At 55.4% G+C, this 18,964-nt stretch overlaps 2 protein-coding genes across 2 annotated transcripts; one reads left to right on the top strand and one right to left on the bottom strand.

Moving 5' to 3' along the window:
- Positions 1–2,499: 2,499 nt before the first annotated feature.
- Positions 2,500–13,765, bottom strand: LOC127462167 (collagen alpha-1(I) chain-like). The gene is made up of 13 exons (XM_051770590.1): positions 12,785–13,765; positions 12,279–12,410; positions 10,297–11,727; positions 9,866–10,172; positions 9,213–9,337; positions 8,762–8,891; positions 7,590–7,719; positions 6,318–6,422; positions 5,887–6,193; positions 5,233–5,357; positions 4,783–4,912; positions 2,799–2,964; positions 2,500–2,739 (listed from the first exon to the last, which is right to left on the bottom strand). The coding sequence occupies exons 1-3, from the start codon at positions 13,750–13,752 to the stop codon at positions 11,595–11,597; spliced, it is 1,233 nt and encodes a 410-aa protein (XP_051626550.1). The 5' UTR covers positions 13,753–13,765; the 3' UTR covers positions 2,500–2,739; positions 2,799–2,964; positions 4,783–4,912; positions 5,233–5,357; positions 5,887–6,193; positions 6,318–6,422; positions 7,590–7,719; positions 8,762–8,891; positions 9,213–9,337; positions 9,866–10,172; positions 10,297–11,594.
- Positions 13,766–14,629: 864 nt separating this feature from the next.
- DCTN6 (dynactin subunit 6) lies at positions 14,630–16,795 on the top strand. The gene is made up of 7 exons (XM_051770599.1): positions 14,630–14,726; positions 14,868–14,932; positions 15,013–15,118; positions 15,808–15,896; positions 16,081–16,128; positions 16,235–16,377; positions 16,461–16,795. Exons 1-7 carry the CDS (start codon positions 14,704–14,706, stop codon positions 16,557–16,559), a joined length of 573 nt encoding a protein of 190 aa, XP_051626559.1. The 5' UTR covers positions 14,630–14,703; the 3' UTR covers positions 16,560–16,795.
- Positions 16,796–18,964: the final 2,169 nt, after the last annotated feature.

Here is an 18,964-nt window from a genome sequence, read left to right on the forward strand (position 1 = left end):
AGCCCACCGGGACACAGTTCTGGCACCGCATTTCCTCTCATTCCTGGTCTCCTGCAAACACCCAGAGAAATCCAATCCCTCAGACCCTGCATCCCTGGACACGAGGAGAACTGGAATTTGACCCAGACCCCAGCGCCCTGGCAAGTGTGTTCCCAGGAGCCTGTAGCTCCATCCAGCCCCCCTTTCCTTCCTGGCAGTCCCAAACCCTCCCCCAGCTCCCCTGCATCTGTCCCATGGCCCAGCCCAGCTCCAGCCCTGGCAGAGCTGCAAACACCCCCCAGCTCGGCCCCCCGAGCTCCTGAACCCCCAAACCAAGGCTCAGGCTCACCAACGGGGATCCACCTGCCCCTCTCAGCACAGCCCAACCCCACAGCTCGGGGACCCCACGCTCACCCAGCCCTTCGCCCCTTCCTCTCCAACCTTCCCAGCACGGCAAGGACCAGCCTGCAGTGGAAACAGAGCCAGTGCCCAGGGAGCAAATGCCAACACCAGGAGGAGAGAAACGTGTCCCTCTGACTTACCCCACCCCACGGGCAGCACCAGGAGCCCCCAGCCCGGCCGGCGGGGCTGCAGCCTCTTGCCTTTGGCTGCTCCCAGCCCAGGGCACTTGGCAGAGCTGGGCTGGATCAGGGCTTTGGCCTGGCCTGGAAGAGAGGAGAACAAGGCAATTAAGTGCACTGGGCAAGTCAAAGGCTCCTGCCCTTCACCCTTCTGTTCAGTTGCTCACTGGAGAGTTTTAGCCATGAAAAATCCAGGGGGGACACCAAATAAAATGGGACCTTTTCCAGCATTTTCATTCCTCTCTACTTCAGGCATTGAAAGGAGGCTCATCTTTCTTACTGCATTCCTTGCCCCATTTGATCAGCATCATTTTCATTCCAAACCCCCCTTGGGAGTTGGCCAATCCTCTGCCATTGGACTTTGGACAAAGGAAGAGACACCTGGGATGATGGAGCCCAGGAAATGAGGGAGAGAAACCTGACAGGGAAAGGATTCAAGGCACTGCAGAACTCAGAAATGTGTTCATGCCTTGCCAGCCCACCCCCATTCTGTGCCACCCACCTGAGCTGGGCAGGTGAGGCCAAGGCTCCCCTTCCTCCTGCCAATCACTGTCCCAGCACACGGATCCCCGTGCTGGGCAGCACTTGGGAAAACTTGGGAAAGGCCAAAGGGAAGTGGCACTGCCTGTCAGAAAACATGTCTGTGAACGTCCCTTCTGGACAAATGTAATCCCATCCCTCTGCCCCAATAACCCCAGGGCAGGCAGGTCTCTCCAGCCCAGGGAGAACAGGAAGGAGAACTGCAGGAACACAGGCAGGCACAGGCAGCTCTTGGCACTGATTCCCTGCAGACCTCTCTGCACTTGGGGCTCCTGGCACCTCATTTATAAAGAATGGGGGGGCAGCAGCCCAGGAATGCCCCTCAAAAACAGGGGCCTGGGCAGCTGGAGATGAGAGGAGGGGAGTTGTGAGGGGAGACACAGAGAGAGAACAGGAACAGGGGGTGGTTGGGAACAGGCTGGGTGTCCAGCAGGGATGGGAACTGGAAACACGGGAGGCTGGAGGAAGGCAGGGGGTGAGCACGAGCCTGCCTTGGATGGATCCTTTTTCCCTTTGCTCAGGGGCCTCAGCTCCATCCTCTCTGGGAGCAGCAGGGAACTGCTGCAGGGGAAGAGTTCATTTAGGCACAAGCCAGTGATGCAGCCACTGGAGCAGGGGAAGAGGGGAGAGGAACTGACACAAAAATGACACAATCACCACTGAAAGGGACTTTATTGAGCTGCAACACAAACACATTCACAGCAGGCCAGGGCAGGAGGTGGCCCCAGGACCACCAGCCCAGCAGCTGGGCTTGCAGGAACACCCTCTTCTCAAGTTATGGAGCCAGGGGCTGACAGTTGAGATCCATCCTGGGGGGTTGGAGAGCACTCAGGTATCAGGGCCAAGTCCTGCCCGTTCACTGCAGACAGTTCAACCCCAGCAGCAAGGGGAGTTTCTGCCTCTCTCTTCACTATTATTTGTGACCCAACAGCTCAGTGCTGTGGAATTTTAGCTCCATAAATGTTTTACACAGTTGAGCTTCACCAGCACTGGGGCACTTGTCACTATTCCTGACTCTCCCAGGGCTGCACTTCCTTTGGGCATGAGGAACCTTGCAGAGTGCTCCAAACCTTCACAGCCCACTTGCTCTTCTTGCCACAGCTGGACCAGCTCACTGTCCCTTCAGAAAGAGAAGGCAATGATCCTTTCTGAAACCAGAACCTCCCCCCCTTTGCTTTCCCATTCTATGTTTGGTTCCCTACACAACTGAGGCCCTTCCAGGCCTTGCCAAGTGGCAGCCAAGGAATCCAACCCAAGAACCTGCCAGGGAACAACGTCTGTGCCACAGCAACATCATTCCAGGCCTCTCACTGCCACCCCTACTTCTCCCAACAGCTCTAAGGGCACCAGAACTTGCCCTGAAGGCACAAAGGCTACTTTTGGGAGCACCACAAGCCATCTATTCTGTAGCACTGGAATTTTGTCTCCTGGACAAGCCCTGAGAAGCAGGGAACAATGCCTACGGTGACATGTATGGAAATGAGTCACTGTGGTGCAACAACAGAGGAGTGGAAACCATTCAGTCAGTCTGACCCAACCCTGCAGTCTTCCAAAAGGAATTTCTTCTTTGTGGAGACAGGGCATGGCCAGGAATTCCAACACGTGCAGTCAGAGGGCCTTGCACAATTGGGCACCTGACCTGTATGGTCCCCCATGTTCCTGATGTTCTCCTGTACACACTGCTGGGGCAAGACTGACCTGTATGGTCCCAAATATTCCTGATGTTCTCCTGCACACACTGCTGGGGCAAGACTGACCTGTATGGTCCCCAGTGTTCCTGATGTTCTCCTGCACACACTGCTGGGGTGAGACCAAAGTGACACTCTACTCCTGCTTTTGCTGCAGCCTCTGACGAGAGGGGAACCTATTGGGATAAAGCACCCCAAATTTTTGCTTCACTATTTGCCCTTGTAGGAACAGCAAAAGCTACAAGAAACAAATTAGGATGCTGGCTTGCAAAGCAAACAAATGCAACAAGCAAGGTACTAAGTGGACTGCTTTTGGATGTTAATTCAGTCAGACCTGCTGTGTTACAGAATAGAGCTACAATTGACTTTTTACTATTGGCTCAGGGACGTGAATGTAAAGAATTACAAGGAAGGTGTGGTATGAATTTGTCTGATCATTCTGAGTCTACTCACAGTGCATCCAACAGCTGCAAGAGGGAGTTGCAAAGCTGCAGGTTAAGAATAGCTGGGATTACCTGGAAAACCTGCTGAACAGTTGGGGAATAATCAGGATGGGTTAAAGCCATAGTAAAGATGGGATGGGCCGGTGTGGGGATGTTTCTGGGTATTGCAATATGCGTGCCATGCTTGATGCAATGCAATCAACCAACTATAACCAAAGCACTAAAGGCTGTTTTATTTGTAAAAAAAGAAGGGGGAATTATGGAGGTGAACAGTGTCACCTCCTTCGGGCCCAGGACAGTGGACATTGTTCAACAAGCTGGCAGAAAGCCATGGGAACAGAAAGCAGGACAAAGAGGACACGGAAGAAGAAGACACAAGACTGCAAGAATGACCTTGGCTGCTAAGAAATGTAGTTATTTGTATCTATTAAAACACAGGCTGTATTATGTAGACTTGAAAAAGTAAGCACAAGTAGAAGATCACCAACTGTTCTGCTTGAACTACCTATGGCTCTGCCTGGGGTATATAAGCTTATGCATTGTCATAATAAAGGTCTACGTCTTCCTTATACCACCAAAACAGAGTCTGTGCCTTTTAAAGCCACACTCCTTCTATTGGGTTAAGGACTGAGCAAGTTGGACCTGTGCCTGACCAGGACATGTGCAAACCAAGTGGTGGGGACTGGAACACACACCTGGCACTCCTGCAGCTCTTACCATGACATTCAAGAGAAAACAGCCAATAGTACCATCACTGCTCATTTCTTAATCCCAATCCCACACTTCTTTGGCACTTGGAGCACCACTTTTAGAAACCAATTACAGTCCATTAGAGAGCTCCCTGTCTAGCAGGGACAGGTACCCCTGAGATACTCTCAGCAATGCCTGAATCCATTGCAGGGACCTTGCTTTGAGCTCCCCAGGGCCGGGCACCCCGAGGATCTCCCCGAATAATCCTTTCGGTGCGCGCTGGAGTCCTCGGGGTGCCCCAACCCGGGGGGCACCAACAGCACTGTCCCTCCAGGGGGGCCCAATTTGGTCCTAAAATGCAGGGGGCTCTTGCCTGTGTCCCAGACTGGTCCAGGGATCCGAGGCCCTTCCCGAGAAAATCTCGGTGCCGGCGTGAAGGGCCAGAGATCCCTTGGAGCCACGGGAGAGCAGGCACAGAGTCCCTCCTGGGGGCCAATTCTGCTGCCTCAACTCAGCTCTTCAAAGAAGCCTCTAAGACTCAGATGGTGAGTTTTAGAAGCCAGGCAATCTGTTATTCCTATGCTCTTGAATCATTCCAGCCCACCTGGTGTCCTGGCAATCAGCTCCCAAAGGACGCATGCAGCTACCTCCACTGCAGCTGACATGGCAGCATTACAGGAAGGTTCATTTTCCTTCCCTGCATTCCTATTCCATACTCAGGGCATTTTCCAACACTTATTACCATACACACCTACCCTTATAACATCTCCAAGGGGCTTCACCGAGGGCCTTCCCAGGTCTGCTCTGTCTGGAGCTCTCAAAGTCCTCAGTGCCTGCCTGAGGAACCTCAACACAACTCACCTGCTTACACAGCAACTTGGTGCTGCTTGCCTGCTGCCTCGTTTCCCTTCTTCCTTCTTTCTTCACCTCCCTTGGTTGCTCCCTTTCAATCCCTTGGCTCAGCTCTGTGCACTTTCCAGGATACATCCCACTGCAAAAAGGATTAGTTCTTGTTACAAGTCAACACTCAGGTATCATTCCCACTTTTCTCCTGACACTTGGCCATTAGGGCAGTGCCTCATTATTTAAAGCAGAGTTTGACTCCTCAGTGCCAACAACAGCTACAGCCCTGAATCCTAAGACAGGCTGAGACACAAACATGGATGGGAACTCTTAAGGATCCACTTTGTTCTGCTCACCAATCAAAAGGAGCTTTCTGAACTCAAGAAGAAGAGACCCAACGTCCTTTTCTGCAATGTCAACAGCTATAAATGTGACCCCCAAGACCTGGAAAGGCCCTTCCCACTTCACCTGCAGGGCTGGCAGTGCCACCACTGGACACGGACCCAGTGGCTGGGCAGGAACGGAGGGGCTGCAGCGTCCAATCCATCGGCCCAGGCGGCACCAGGAGTTCCTGGAGTTCCTGAGGGGAGAGCCTCAGGATTATGAAGGATTAGGAAGATCATTTTAAAATTTAATATGTATATCTCCTGGAATAGAGGGAGTTTGACAAGGTCTACTGGTGCAACAAGGACACACTCAAGGCCATCTATTCAAAGGATCTACCAGCACTCAAAAGCTATCACTGTCCTTCTTGCAGGGGGAACTCAGGAAACTCTGTTGGCCAAGAGCCTCCTGGAGGATTTCCAGCTTTTGGAGCTCCCTTTTAACTATTTTTCCCATCACTGTAGCTGGGACAATCACTTTCCCTACAGGGGGAACAGCCCACAAAGTTCATTTGCAGGGATGCCATTAACACAAAGTCCCTTCTCAGGGGGGTCACTGCACACCTTGGCCTTTGTTTGCCCTCCCAAGCAAAGATGACTCCAACAGTTCTGAGACATCTGGCAGACCCAGAGCTCTCCTCAGGGAATGCTTTAGCTGCTTAAAGGCTGCCCTTGCACCATCTAGCCAAGGCAGCAAATTCCTACAGGCTGTTCTGAAAAGTTGCCATAACAGTCTTACCACACATCCAGAGGGAGCAATCCAGAGTCCACCCCGTCCTACCATTCCCAGCAAGGCACTTCATGGGCTGTCTGGGGCTCAGGGAGGAGTCAGGGGGCTTCTTTTCTTCCTTCCCGCTTTCCAGATTTTCTCCTTCCAAAGCAAAGGTTTCTTGGCTTTCCTTGCTCAAGGAGAGGCAGCAAAGGCCATCTTTTCAATCCAATACTGGAAACTCCGCCAGGCTGTCATTCAAGGTGGTTCTCTCAGGTCCTGCACTCATCAATCATCTTGGCCATTGGTTTTCTTGGCAGGTTCTTGCATCTATATCCTACAAGCAAACCAGGATGAGCCAATTCAGCTGTTACTGCAACCAATCCAAGCTGGCATTCTGATTTTAAAGGATACTGGGTTTGCCTTACCCATACAGATCCCACATTAGGGGTAATACCTACAGGTTCTGCCCTCTTCCACTCTCTTGCAGTTCCACTGGCCCACACCACAGGAACAACTGCAGCTGCCACTTCAGTCGGGACCTTCCTGCTGACAGGAGTTATTCCCTGCACAACAAGAGCTGCTGCTTGGACACATTTAGTTTCAGTCATTACAGTTTCAATATTCTCACTTTCCAATTTCATTTCTGCCTCAACTTTTCCAGTCAATCCCTTCCTAGCAGAGATTTGGGCGAATTTGACAAACAGACCAACTGAGGAATTACTCAATGTTTTCCCAGTTTGACCCCTGTCACACCAATCACCTTAACATTGCCACTCCTTAATTCTCCTTCTGTTGTGTTAAGGACTAAGGAAGCTGGACCTGTGTCTGACCAGGACATGTGCAAACCAAATGCTGGGGACTGGAACACACACCTGGCACTCCTGCAGCTCTTACCATTACATTCAAGAGAAAACAGCCAATTGGACCATCACTGCTCATTTCTTAATCCCAATCCCACACTTCTTTGGCACTTGGAGCACCACTTTTATCACCCAATTGCAGTCCATTAGAGAGCTCCCTGTCTAGCAGGGACAGGTACCCCTGGGATACTCTCAGCAATGCCTGAATCCATTGCAGGGACCTTGCTTTGAGCTCCCCAGGGCCGGGCACCCCGAGGATCTCCCCGAATAATCCTTTCGGTGCGCGCTGGAGTCCTCGGGGTGCCCCAACCCGGGGGGCACCAACAGCACTGTCCCTCCAGGGGCCCAATTTGGTCCTAAAATGCAGGGGGATCTTGCCTGTGTCCCAGACTGGTCCGGGGATCTGAGGCCCTTCCCGAGAAAATCTCGGTGCCGGCGTGAAGGGCCAGAGATCCCTTGGAGTCACGGGAGAGCAGGCACAGAGTTTCTCCTGGGGGCCAATTCTGCTGCCTGAAACCAGCTCTTCAAAGAAGCCTCTAGGAGTCAACTGTTGAGTTTTAGAAGCCAGGCATTCCTTGCTTACAACACCCTGCCATGATCCCAGCCCGCCAGGTGTCCTGGCAATCAGATCCCAAAGGGCACACACAGGTGGCTCCACTGCAGCTGATGGCAGGGGTGAGCACTACAGGAGGGTTCATCTTCCTTCCCTGCATTCCTGTTCCATATTCAGGACATCCCCAACACCTGTTTCCATACACACAAACCCTTATAAGGTCTCTGAGGTGCTCTATCAGAGGTGTCTGGTGGTCACCTGTGCCTGCAGCCCCCAGAGTTCTAAGTGACCACCTTATCAACTTCAAGACAACTCACCTGGTTGTAGAGGAACTTGGTGCTGCTTGGCTGCTCTCTCAGTTCCCTTCTTCATTCTTGCTTTACTTTGCTTGCTTAGTCCCTCTAAATCCCTTGGCTCAGCTCCATGGAGTTTCTAGGGTACATCCCACTGCAAAAACTACCAGTTCTTAGTACACCTCAAAACTTAGACACCAGGGAGCAAGGCAGAAATCAACTCATCCAGGGAACTGCCTCCAAATATTGGGGCAAAAATACCATAACATTCCACAGCCTCCCTTGGCAAATAAACACCAAACTACTCAGACACAAACAATAACCAGCACACTACAACTATCTGCCACTGCCAAGTCAGTTGGGAAATTACACAAGGTGAAATTCTTTACGAGTACCAGTTATGATACAAATACCAGGGAGATCATAGACTCTCCCATACACTTTTACTCTGAGGAAAGAAGGAAACCAAAGCCATCCCCAGTACTGCAATAGCTCAGGTTCCCAGAAAGGCCCAGGGGCTGTGCTGGGGCTTTTGGCTGCCCTGGAGCACAGGCAGGAACACGATGTCACCACCCCACGGGCACAGCTGAGAACCCAAAGAGCAGCCACACCAGCAGCTCCTGCCAGCCCTGCTGGGCTGGGCCTTGGGGAGGAAGGGCACTGGCCTTTCTTCCTGCCTAGGAGCAAAGAGCCTCCTTGCTGAGCACCTCTCCTGCCAAGGGCATCAGCTCAGATGGGAAGCTCATCAAGTGCAACTTCTTGCACTTGAAAGAAAGATTCCTGTTCCCTGGACAATCTCTTTCCAACTGAACTCAGAAGTACACACTAGAAGTTCAGGTGTTACCTAAAATTTCTTACAAGAACCTCTGAGACTCAATTGGTGAGTTTTAGAAGCCAGGCAATCTGTTATTCCTATGCTCTTGAATCATTCCAGCCCACCTGGTGTCCTGGCAATCAGCTCCCAAAGGACGCATGCAGCTACCTCCACTGCAGCTGACATGGCAGCATTACAGGAAGGTTCATTTTCCTTCCCTGCATTCCTATTCCATACTCAGGGCATTTTCCAACACTTATTACCATACACACCTACCCTTATAACATCTCCAAGGGGCTTCACCGAGGGCCTTCCCAGGTCTGCTCTGTCTGGAGCTCTCAAAGTCCTCAGTGCCTGCCTGAGGAACCTCAACACAACTCACCTGCTTACACAGCAACTTGGTGCTGCTTGCCTGCTGCCTCGTTTCCCTTCTTCCTTCTTTCTTCACCTCCCTTGGTTGCTCCCTTTCAATCCCTTGGCTCAGCTCTGTGCACTTTCCAGGATACATCCCACTGCAAAAAGGATTAGTTCTTGTTACAAGTCAACACTCAGGTATCATTCCCACTTTTCTCCTGACACTTGGCCATTAGGGCAGTGCCTCATTATTTAAAGCAGAGTTTGACTCCTCAGTGCCAACAACAGCTACAGCCCTGAATCCTAAGACAGGCTGAGACACAAACACGGATGGGAACTCTGAAGGATCCACATTGTCCTGCTCACCAACCAAAAGGAGCTTTCTGAACTCAAGAAGAAGAGACCCCAGGTCCTTTTTCTGCAATGTCAACAGCTATAAATGTGACCCCCAAGACCTGGAAAGGCCCTTCCCACTTCACCTGCAGGGCTGGCAGTGCCACCACTGGACACGGACCCAGTGGCTGGGCAGGAACGGAGGGGCTGGGGCGTCCAATCCATCGGCCCAGGCGGCACCAGGAGTTCCTGCAGTTCCTGAGGGGAGAGCCTCAAGACAACAAAGGTTTAGGAAGATCATTTTAAACTTCAATATGTATATCTGCTGGAATACAGGGAGTTTGACAAGGCCTACTGGTGCAACAAGGACACACTCAAGGCCATCTATTCAAAGGATCTACCAGCACTCAAAAGCTATCACTATCCTTCTTGCAGGGGGAACTCAGGAAACTCTGTTGGCCAAGAGCCTCCAGGAGGATTTCCAGCTTTTGGAGCTCCCTTTCAACCATTTTCCCCATCACTGTAGCTGGGACTATCACCTGCCTTCCAGGGGGAACAGCCCACAAAGTTCACTTGCAGGGATGCCATTAACTCAAAGTCCCTTCTCAGGGGGGTCACTGCACACCTTGTCCTTTGTTTGCTCTCCCCAAAAAAGATGCTTCCAACAGTTCTGAGAGATCTGGCAGACCCAGAGCTCTCCTCAGGGAATGCTTTAGCTGCTTAAAGGCTGCCCTTGCACCGTCTAACCAAGGCAGCAAATTCTTACAGGCTGTTTGAAAAGTTGGCAGAACAGTCTTACCACACATCCAGAGGGAGCAATCCAGAGTCCATCCCATCCTACCATTCCCAGCAAGGCACTTCACGGGTTGTCTGGGGCTCAGGGAGGAGTCAGGGGGCTTCTTTTCTTCCTTCCTGCTTTCCAGATTTCCTCCTTCCAAAGCAAAGGTTTCTTGGCTTTCCTTGCTCAAGGAGAGGCAGCAAAGGCCATCTTTTCAATCCAATACTGGAAACTCCGCCAGGTTGTCATTCAAGGTGCTTCTCTCAGGTCCTGCACTCATCAATCATCTTGGCCATTGCCTTTCTTGGCAGGTTCTTGCATTTATGTCCTACGAGCAAACCAGGATGAGCAAATTTAGCTGTTACTGCAACCAATCCAAGCTGGAATTCTGATTTTAAACGATACTGGGTTTGCCTTACCCATACAGATCCCACATTAGGGGTAATACCTACAGGTTCTGCCCTCTTCCACTTTCCTGGAATTCCACTGGACCACACCACAGGAACAACTGCAGCTGCCACTTCAGTCGGGACCTTCCTGCTGACAGGAGTTATTCCCTGCACAACAAGAGCTGCTGCTTGGACACATTTAGTTTCAGTCATTACAGTTTCAATATTCTCACTTTCCAATTTCATTTCTGCCTCAACTTTTCCAGTCAATCCCTTCCTAGCAGAGATTTTGGTGAGTTTGGCAAATAGACAAAGTGAGGAATCACCCAATGTTTTCCCAGTTTAACCCCTGTCACATCAATCACCTTAACACTGCCAGTCCTTAATTCTCCCTCTCTTGGGTTAAGGACTGAGCAAGTTGGACCTGTGTCTGACCAGGACACGTGCAAACCAAATGCTGGAGGCTGGAACACACACCTTGCACTCCTGCAGCTCTTACCATTACATTCAAGAGAAAACAGCCAATTGCACCATCACTGCTCATTTCTTAATCCCAATCCCACACTTCTTTGGCACATGGAGCACCACTTTTATCACCCAATTGCAGCCCATTAGAGAGCTCCCTGTCTAGCAGGGACAGGTACCCCTGGGATACTCTCAGCAATGCCTGAATCCATTGCAGGGACCTTGCTTTGAGCTCCCCAGGGCCGGGCACCCCGAGGATCTCCCCGAATAATCCTTTCGGTGCGCGCTGGAGTCCTCGGGGTGCCCCAACCCGGGGGGCACCAACAGCACTGTCCCTCCAGGGGGCCAATTTGGTCCTAAAATGCAGGGGGATCTTGCCTGTGTCCCAGACTGGTCCGGGGATCTGAGGCCCTTCCCGAGAAAATCTCGGTGCCGGCGTGAAGGGCCAGAGATCCCTTGGAGCCACGGGAGAGCAGGCACAGAGTCCCTCCTGGGGGGCCAATTCTGCTGCCTGAACTCAGCTCTTCAAAGAAGCCTCTAAGACTCAATTGGTGAGTTTTAGAAGCCAGGCATTCCTGCACGCTCTAAGATGTTTTAAGAGCTTACTGAGTGAAAAAACAAAGCTTTTATCAAGGACATCTGACCTCCAACAAACAGCTCCTTTCCCATTTTAGTACAATATTTTTTTCATGGTATCACTTAATAGGAAGTGCCCAGGAAGCCTAGACTGTGCTTTCCAGAACAGAAAATAAACAGAGGGAAGGAGCTTTGCACAAGTTTAATATGCTCCAGAACAGACCTGACTTTAGTTTTACTCTTTGTGTTCAAATATAGCAGAAGAGAAAAACTCCACCAGGAGAGCTGGCACATTACCCATGGTACCCTCAAAGTCCCTCTCACAAGGACTGGAGGAAAATTGCAGTTGTACCAGTCTTTGTGCCTGCAGATGCCTGGGGATCCTCTCCATCCACCTCGTGCTCTCCCAACAGCAGAAAGGGTGACCTCAGGAACACGGTGGCACTCGACATCCTGCTGAGAGAGCAAGGAAACCTTGCGCATAAAGGTGAGTTGGAATCTAAAACTTCCTTTCCTGGGAGCTTTGTGAAGTCTGCAACCAAGAGGGGGAAAATTTGCAGCTCCTTTGATGCAGGTGTCAACAGAGGCCAACAGAGCTTTCACCTTTTTCAGACAACTGTGCCCCTTTTGGCTCCCTGGCAGCTCCAATGGCACCAGAACCCCCTTCCTGCACACCCACGGCTGGCACACACAGGCACCCACACACCTTTGCTCCAGCCCACACGTGGCCAACATTTCCTCACCCGGCACATCCCAAGGGCAGTATTTTTGCTAGAGAGCACAGCAACCCCCCTGTCCTTGCAAACTGCCTCCCTGCAAAAAAGGAATCATTTCTCCTGGACACTTCTCCCACAGTCAAGGTCTTTTCAAACTGCTGTCGTGCCACCAAACCTGCTCAGGGTCCCTCCCAGCTTCTGCCTGTCCTTGCATTTAAAGGCACGGGCATATTCTACCTTCCAACAGCAAACCCAGCTCCTCACTGGCAGTAGAAGCCCTGCTCTTACCTGGACAGACTCCCGGGCTCGGCACAGCTGTGGCTCATGGAGCAGCTTCCCAAGGCCGTTCTCTCTCCCGGCAGGAAGCACAACTCGCCTCCACTCCCCAGCACCAGGGGAAACCACGAGCCAGGCTGCAAACTGACACAGAACGAGAAAAAGCATTAATGCAGCACCAAGAAACCAAGTGAGACCAGTCTTCACCTCGGAACCCTGCACGGGGAAAGCCTTTGGGATTCCGGGACAAACCCTGAGACACCCAGAGAGCAACAGCCCCGCAGTCCTGCCACGGCTCCCCCGGGGTCTCCCGGCAGGTAAGGGGCTTACCCGGCCCCCGCTGCCCAGCACAAGGCGCCCCTAAACGCCCCCGGCTCCCCCGGTGCACAAACCCAGCGGACAAGGCGCTCTCGCCTCCGCAAAGCCACGAGGGGCCCAACCCTGCCGCACACCCCCAGCACAGACCCTCCAGCCCAGCCCGTGTCAGAGCACTCACCGCACATCCCCTGCCGTGTCACCTCTCCCGGGGCTGGGCTGTGTCCTGCCCCTGGCCGGGCTCGTCCTCCCGTGCAGCCTCTCCCGGTGCTGTGCTGAGCCGGGCTTGCCCAGCCAGGACCTCTGCGAACGAGGCACAGCTGCTTTGGGGACGGGAGCAATCAGGAAACCTTCCCGCAGGCTGACCCGGTCCCACCGGTGGCTGCACTTGCCCCGTGCTCGGGGGGAGCCCCGTCCTCGGGGGGCTCTGGCCGGCAGCCCCCCGGGCAGTTCCCGCAGAGCTGAACCTGCGCAAAGACAGTGGGAAAACACTCGCGTACACAACACAGAGTTCCAGGCGCTTTCCCCGCCGTGCCGCACATCCCTCCGGGAGAGGCCCCGGCCCGGGCACAGCCGAGCTCCCGGCACGGCCCGGGGGCGGCCGCTCGAGCCCCCCCGGCCGGAGCCGCAGCCGGGACAGCCCGGGCCGACCCCGGGCCGAGCTCCGCACCCTCCGTCCCGCGGGTGCCCGAAGGTCTCCGCGCACACACGGCCCTGCCGGGCACGGACACCCGGGATCACGGCGGGGCGACACGGACACGGACACGGACACGGACACGGACACGGACACGGACACGGACACGGACACGGACACGGACACGGCACTCAGCGGCTCCTCCCGACCCGCACTCCCCGAAGCCTCCCCGGCCCCCGGCGCTCGGTAAAAGGGCTGCGGGCGGGGCCGGGCGGGGCCGGGCCGGGGCGGTCCCTGCGCGGCCCCTGCGGGGCGGGGGGAGCGGGGCGGGGCTGCGGCACCAACGGGCTCGGTGGCGCCGTCTGGCGAAACCCGCCCGGCACTGCAGGGACAGCCCGCGGGGCGCGCTCGGAACGCAGTTCCCGGTTTTTGTTCCCCAAAGGCAGCTGTTTGGAGGCGCTGGAAATCGCGAGGTCTGTTTCTGAGACCACACGTGCAGGACTTGCCCCAAGTCCGACCCCGCCCCCGGAGCCCCATGTGTTATGTCGGGACGGGCCGGAGCGCCGGCGGTGTCGGGCGGTGTTTGTGGACTCCATAGGAGGACCCGCCGAGCGGTCCCGGCCCCGTGGGGGGCTCAAGGCCCTTTGGGCTTTATTAATCGGCGTCCCGAACCCCGTGGCTGCGGGGAAAGAGGGAGGCGGGGACGAGGAGAGAGGGGTTGTAACTGTAGAAGATCCTTCTGAAAGATTTTACTAGGAGGAGATTAGGGTTTTTCGCTTAAGGAAGCGTCCTGCCTGGAAAAAGTCATGTTTCCCAGAGACAAATTTTTAGGTGTCTTCTCTTCCTGCATTCCAAAGGAGCTGACTCCCGGGTACGAGAGAAGATAAGTTCTTGCACACACGTTTGAAGAACCCCACAGCGGGGGGGGGGTAGGGAGCAGGGATGATAAAAGCGCTGACAAGAACAGGGGGTGTGTCTTTTCCTAGTCCCGTTGCAGATTTGTACCGAGATGTCAGGTGTTCTCGACTTTGGAAATAAATTCTCCCAAATCCTTCCACTGGCCCGCCCCGCCCCCCTTGTGGCTTCGCCTCCGCCCCCTCACCTGTCCTGAGCCCCCAAAACCGCAGGATTTTGGCTCTGCCATCAAACCCTTAAAACTCCCGAAGCAGGACTCGAGTCTTCCCTTTCGCTGCCCTAAGACTGCCCAGCTGGGACTGGTTCCAAGCGCCAGCAACGCAGGACTTCGAGCCATCCATCCCCCCCCCCCCCAAAAAAAAAAAAAAAACAAAAAAACTAAAAAAACCCACGGGCCTTTTTTTCCGTTTCTGAGCCCCCCCCAAAACGCCTGATTTATTGGTTCCAGGATCCGTGCGGGCGGTGGCGGGGACAGCCGGGGTGGCACAGCCGGGGCGGCCCCGCCCGCCCGTCCCCGGTGCTCCGCCCGCCCGTCCCCGGTGCCCCGCCCCCGCGCAGGCGCCCGGAGCGGCCATGGCGGAGAAGGCGCAGAAAAGGTGAGTCCCGATCCTCCCTCCCGATCGCCCCCCGATCCCCTCAACACCCCCCCCGGGAGGCGCCGTCCCCTCCCCGCATGGCCGCCCCGTCCGCTCTCGGCGGATCCCCTTCGCCCGTGACCGCCCCGTCCCTGCCCGCAGCGTGAAGATCGCGCCGGGGGCCGTGGTGTGCGTGGAGAGCGAGATCCGCGGGGACGTGACCATCGGTAAGGGCTGTGTCCCCCCCGCAAACCCCGGCCCGTGTCAGCCCCCGCAGCCCCGGGGTGACGCGGCGCTGTTCCGGCAGGGCCCCGGACCGTGATCCACCCCAAGGCCCGCATCATCGCCGAGGCGGGGCCCATCGTCATCGGGGAAGGGAACCTGATCGAGGAGCAGGCGCTCATCATCAACGGGTCCGTGCCGCACCGGGCGGGGGGTCACCGGGGCCTCGCTGGGCTTAAAAACCCTGGGGAGGCAGAATTTATTTAAAAAAAAAAATAAAAATCCCAAACTGTCATGCTTTTGTGTACGTCCGTGGCACTGCGGCTTGGGAAGAAGTCACGGAATCATAGAATTATTAGATGCTAAGCACCTTCCAAAAGGGACCTTAAAGATCATTTCCTTCCGTAGGGACTAGGCATAGGCACTTCCACTAGACCAGACCGCTCCAAGCCCCATCCAGCCTGGCCTTGAACACTTCCAGGGTTGGGGCAGCCACAAGTGCCCTGGATGGACAACATGTTCTGGTATCGCACTACCCTGACAGTAAAGAATTTCTTCCCTATATCTAACCTAAATTTCCCCTCTTTCAGTCTGTACCCAATACTTCTTGTCCTGTCACCAGAGTTCCTGACACAGAGTTCCATTCCAGCTTCCCTGTAGGCCTCCTTCAGATACTGGAAGGTTGCTAAATCCTCCCTGTGAATCCTTCTCCAGCTGACAGAGGAGAAGGATCCTAATCCTAAGCAGTGTCAAAACTGTGACAGTCCTGCTGGATCGGGTGGGATATACATGGCTTCAGTCTGTCAGGAAATTGAGCTGCCAAACAGAACGTTGCTGAGTTGTGATCTCTGACGGGGAAATCTGTTCTTCCTTCTTGCAGCTATCCAGAAAATATTACCCCAGAGACTGAAGATGTGGAGCCCAAACCCATGGTCATCGGCACCAACAATGTTTTTGAGGTTGGGTGCTGTATCCTTGCTGTGGAGTGACGGATACGCCGCACTTCCACACCGATACAGGGGGGAGGCAGGCGTGGGCTCTATCCATGTTCAAACATCCCAGTGCTGGATGTTGGCTTGAAAATGGCATCAGGGTTTTACCTGTTGAAATAAAAGCCAAGCATTTTACAGTTTTACTTAGCACAGACCTGTAGATTCCCAAGCGATGAAGGTGGGAGACAACAACGTCATTGAATCCAAAGGTAAGTCTCGGCTCATCATCTTTGGCCCCGGTGAGGTTTTGCTCCTGGAGACGCTGCGGGGGACGACTCTCACAGGGATTCCTCTCTCCCCCTCCCTCTCTGGCAGCATTTGTTGGCAGGAACGTGATCCTGACGAGCGGCTGCATCATCGGGGCCTGCTGTAACATCAACACCTACGAGGTGATCCCCGAAAACACCGTCATCTACGGGGCCGACTGCCTCCGGCGCGTGCAGACCGAGCGGCCGCAGGTGGGTGTGTGACACGGGGGGACACACCTGCACCCCCTGTCTCCCTCGGGCTGCTGCCTGACCTCCCCTGCCTCCCTTTCCAGCCCCAGACGCTGCAGCTGGATTTCCTGATGAAGATCCTGCCCAACTACCACCACCTGAAGAAGACCATGAAGGCCACGTCCACCCCTGTCAAGAGCTGAGCATCCGCCTGCTGCTTCCGGTGCCTGGCCGGGTGTTTGGTCCTGGGAAGCACTACACACTCCGGGAAGTATCCGGTCTCTGTGATCCTCATTCCATCAAACAATTTATTGCTTATTTGTGTCCTTTATTTATCTTCCATCGGGAATCTCAGACCAGGTTTGGGTCCGTTGTCTGTCCCGCGCTAACTATTGTTCGCGCTTTGTTTTGGGAATAAAATGTCACCTGTTCTGCTGCCCGAGGGAACCGCAGCCCTTTAGCGCCGCGGGGGGCGGTGCACGGGTCACACAGGAGCTGTCGGGGCGGGTGTCGCCGCGTCACCCCCGGGGACAGCTCGGGGACAGCCCCGGTGCCACCTCGCCGCGCTTCCCCCTTCCCGCCACCAGAGGGCGAAGTGGCCCCGCGCTGCTCGGGGGACCCGGCCCCGCATCCCGGATCCACGCGGGACTGGGGTGGGAAAGGCTCCAGGCACCCGGTGCCACCCTCTGTCCCTGCCCCTGAGGGCTGCTCCTGCTCGGCTTCCCTCCCAGAGGGCCCAGAACGGAGCTGAACCTCCTCCGCTCGCTCGTCAAGCCACTCTACTGGAGCCTTGGGAATGGCCACGCTTCCTGGCTGGCCCCCAGATTCCCGAGGGATGTCCACAACCTCCCCCGTCCATCACAACCTCCCTGTATGACACAGCCTGGTGGTGTGTCCCGGCACAGGCAGACATCAATGCCACAGCAGATATTCCTGTAGGAAAGAGAGAGGGGAGAGCATCAGCAACCACTGCAGAGAAACCCCAAGTTCTGCAGGACGTGGGGCTTTGGGTTGGGACCAGGGGTTTCAAGGCATGGAAGTGGTGCAGCCCCCACCACAGCCGACTGGATTTTTCTCCCTGAGTTCAATTTCATGGCTACAAGAAATCCAAACCTGCCAGTTTTTTTGGTTTGTGATTCCAAGCCGTGTTCCAGCGCCACCGGGGAACTGCAGCTCTTCCCCAAAGCCGAGTCCAAATAAGGGTTGGGAATATTGTCCCATCTGCTGTCCAGACAAAGCGTTTTGTGGCGATGCCCATGGAAGGGGAAAACACATCTCTCCAGCTTCTCCCCTTGCCCAAAGATAAAGGACTCTTTAACTGGGAATCCACTCGCAAAAGCAAGAGGCTCCAGCAGATTGGGGTGACTGGACCAGTTCCTGCACTCTGGATTCCCTCTGGGGGTCACCTGTCCTTGTAGCCAGATACTTCCCGCTCCCCCAAATCCAGCTGGCACAGCTCATTTCCATCTCCCTCCCGGCACAAGAGGTTCTGCTCTGTAAATTGCCACTGTGGGGAGGCTGCAAACCCATCGCTGGCTGGGCTGGGTCCCCCAGGCAGCCAGCAGGACATGCAGGCAGCTGCCCCCAGGTCTGTTTTGGCCACTGAGGCACAGAAAGGCAAGCTGTGACCTTAAATGCCCGTTGGAACAAGCCCCGTGCCATCGGCAGGATGTCCTCGGGGTCACTCCAGGATGTCCTCGGGGTCACTCCGGTCCCTGTGCATTGTGCACAGGCAGCACCTGCTCTGGACACAGCTGCTGGGCTTCACCCCCAGGGTCTTCGTCACCCTGCTCTGGAGCCGAGCCTCTGGGACCACAGCCCCATCCGTGGGGATGTGCAGGGCTGGGACAACCCAAATCCAAGCTCTAGGATGAAGGGAGAAGGGTGCTAGGCCCAGCGCAGGCTCAGCTAAAGCCCAGCCTAAGCAGGGAGCCCAAATGCAGCCCTGGGGCCAGGTGAGGAGGGACTGACCACCCAGGTGGGGCTGGTTTGGGGTGATCAGCCCCCACCGCTCCCCCCACTGTCCCCAGTCCTGCATCCAGTGTCCCCAGCACTGTCCCCTCCTCTGCCCCACAGCCCTGATACAGCTGTGTCCCTGGAACTGTGGCCCATGTCCCCAGTCGTGTGTCCAGTGTTCCCAGGACTGTGTCCATCTCCCCAGCCTTGACCTGTGTCCCCAACCTGTGTCCAATGTCCCTGGGACTGCCCCATGTCCCCAAGCCTTGTGCCCTGTGCCCGTCTCCCCATCCTTGTGCCTTGTGTCCCCAGCCTCGCGTCCTGTAAGCCCAACCCCAGGTCCTAGACTGTGTCCCATGCCTCCAGTCTTGTCCTGTATCCCCAACCCGGTGCCCTGTGTCCCCGGCCTTCTGTCCCGTGTCGCCAACCCTACCTCCGGCGTCCCCAGCATGAGTCTTACGTTCCTGGGACCGCGTCCCATCTCCCCAGCCCTGCGTCCCGCCTTCCCGAACCCCGCATCACGCGCCCCGTCTCGCACCTCCCGCGCCCCCGACCCCGCGCCCCTCCATCCCGCCGCGCCCGCGTCGCCTCCCGCCGCTCCGCTCCGCTCCGCCGCGCCCCCGCCCCGGCCCTCCCCGGCCCCGCCGCCCCG

This window comes from Manacus candei, unplaced genomic scaffold (assembly GCF_025592945.1).
Source record: "Manacus candei isolate 608988 ecotype Guabito, Panama unplaced genomic scaffold, ASM2559294v1 h1tg000120l, whole genome shotgun sequence".
Classification (NCBI taxonomy): Eukaryota; Metazoa; Chordata; class Aves; order Passeriformes; family Pipridae; genus Manacus; species Manacus candei.

What these genes read in the sequence shown, in the direction of transcription:
- LOC127462167 (XM_051770590.1), bottom strand. Translation starts at nt 13,752, where the DNA reads ATGGGGCTCCGGGGGCGGGGTCGGACTTGGGGCAAGTCCTGCACGTGT. An exon ending in ACAGCCCAGCCCCGGGAGAG is followed by an intron (nt 12,411 to 12,784) that starts GTGACACGGCAG and finishes GTTCTGTGTCAG; the next exon opens with TTTGCAGCCTGGCTCGTGGT. An exon ending in GAGCCCGGGAGTCTGTCCAG is followed by an intron (nt 11,728 to 12,278) that starts GTAAGAGCAGGG and finishes CTCTCTCAGCAG; the next exon opens with GATGTCGAGTGCCACCGTGT.
- DCTN6 (XM_051770599.1), top strand. Translation starts at nt 14,704, where the DNA reads ATGGCGGAGAAGGCGCAGAAAAG. An exon ending in GCGGAGAAGGCGCAGAAAAG is followed by an intron (nt 14,727 to 14,867) that starts GTGAGTCCCGAT and finishes CCCTGCCCGCAG; the next exon opens with CGTGAAGATCGCGCCGGGGG. An exon ending in CCGCGGGGACGTGACCATCG is followed by an intron (nt 14,933 to 15,012) that starts GTAAGGGCTGTG and finishes CTGTTCCGGCAG; the next exon opens with GGCCCCGGACCGTGATCCAC.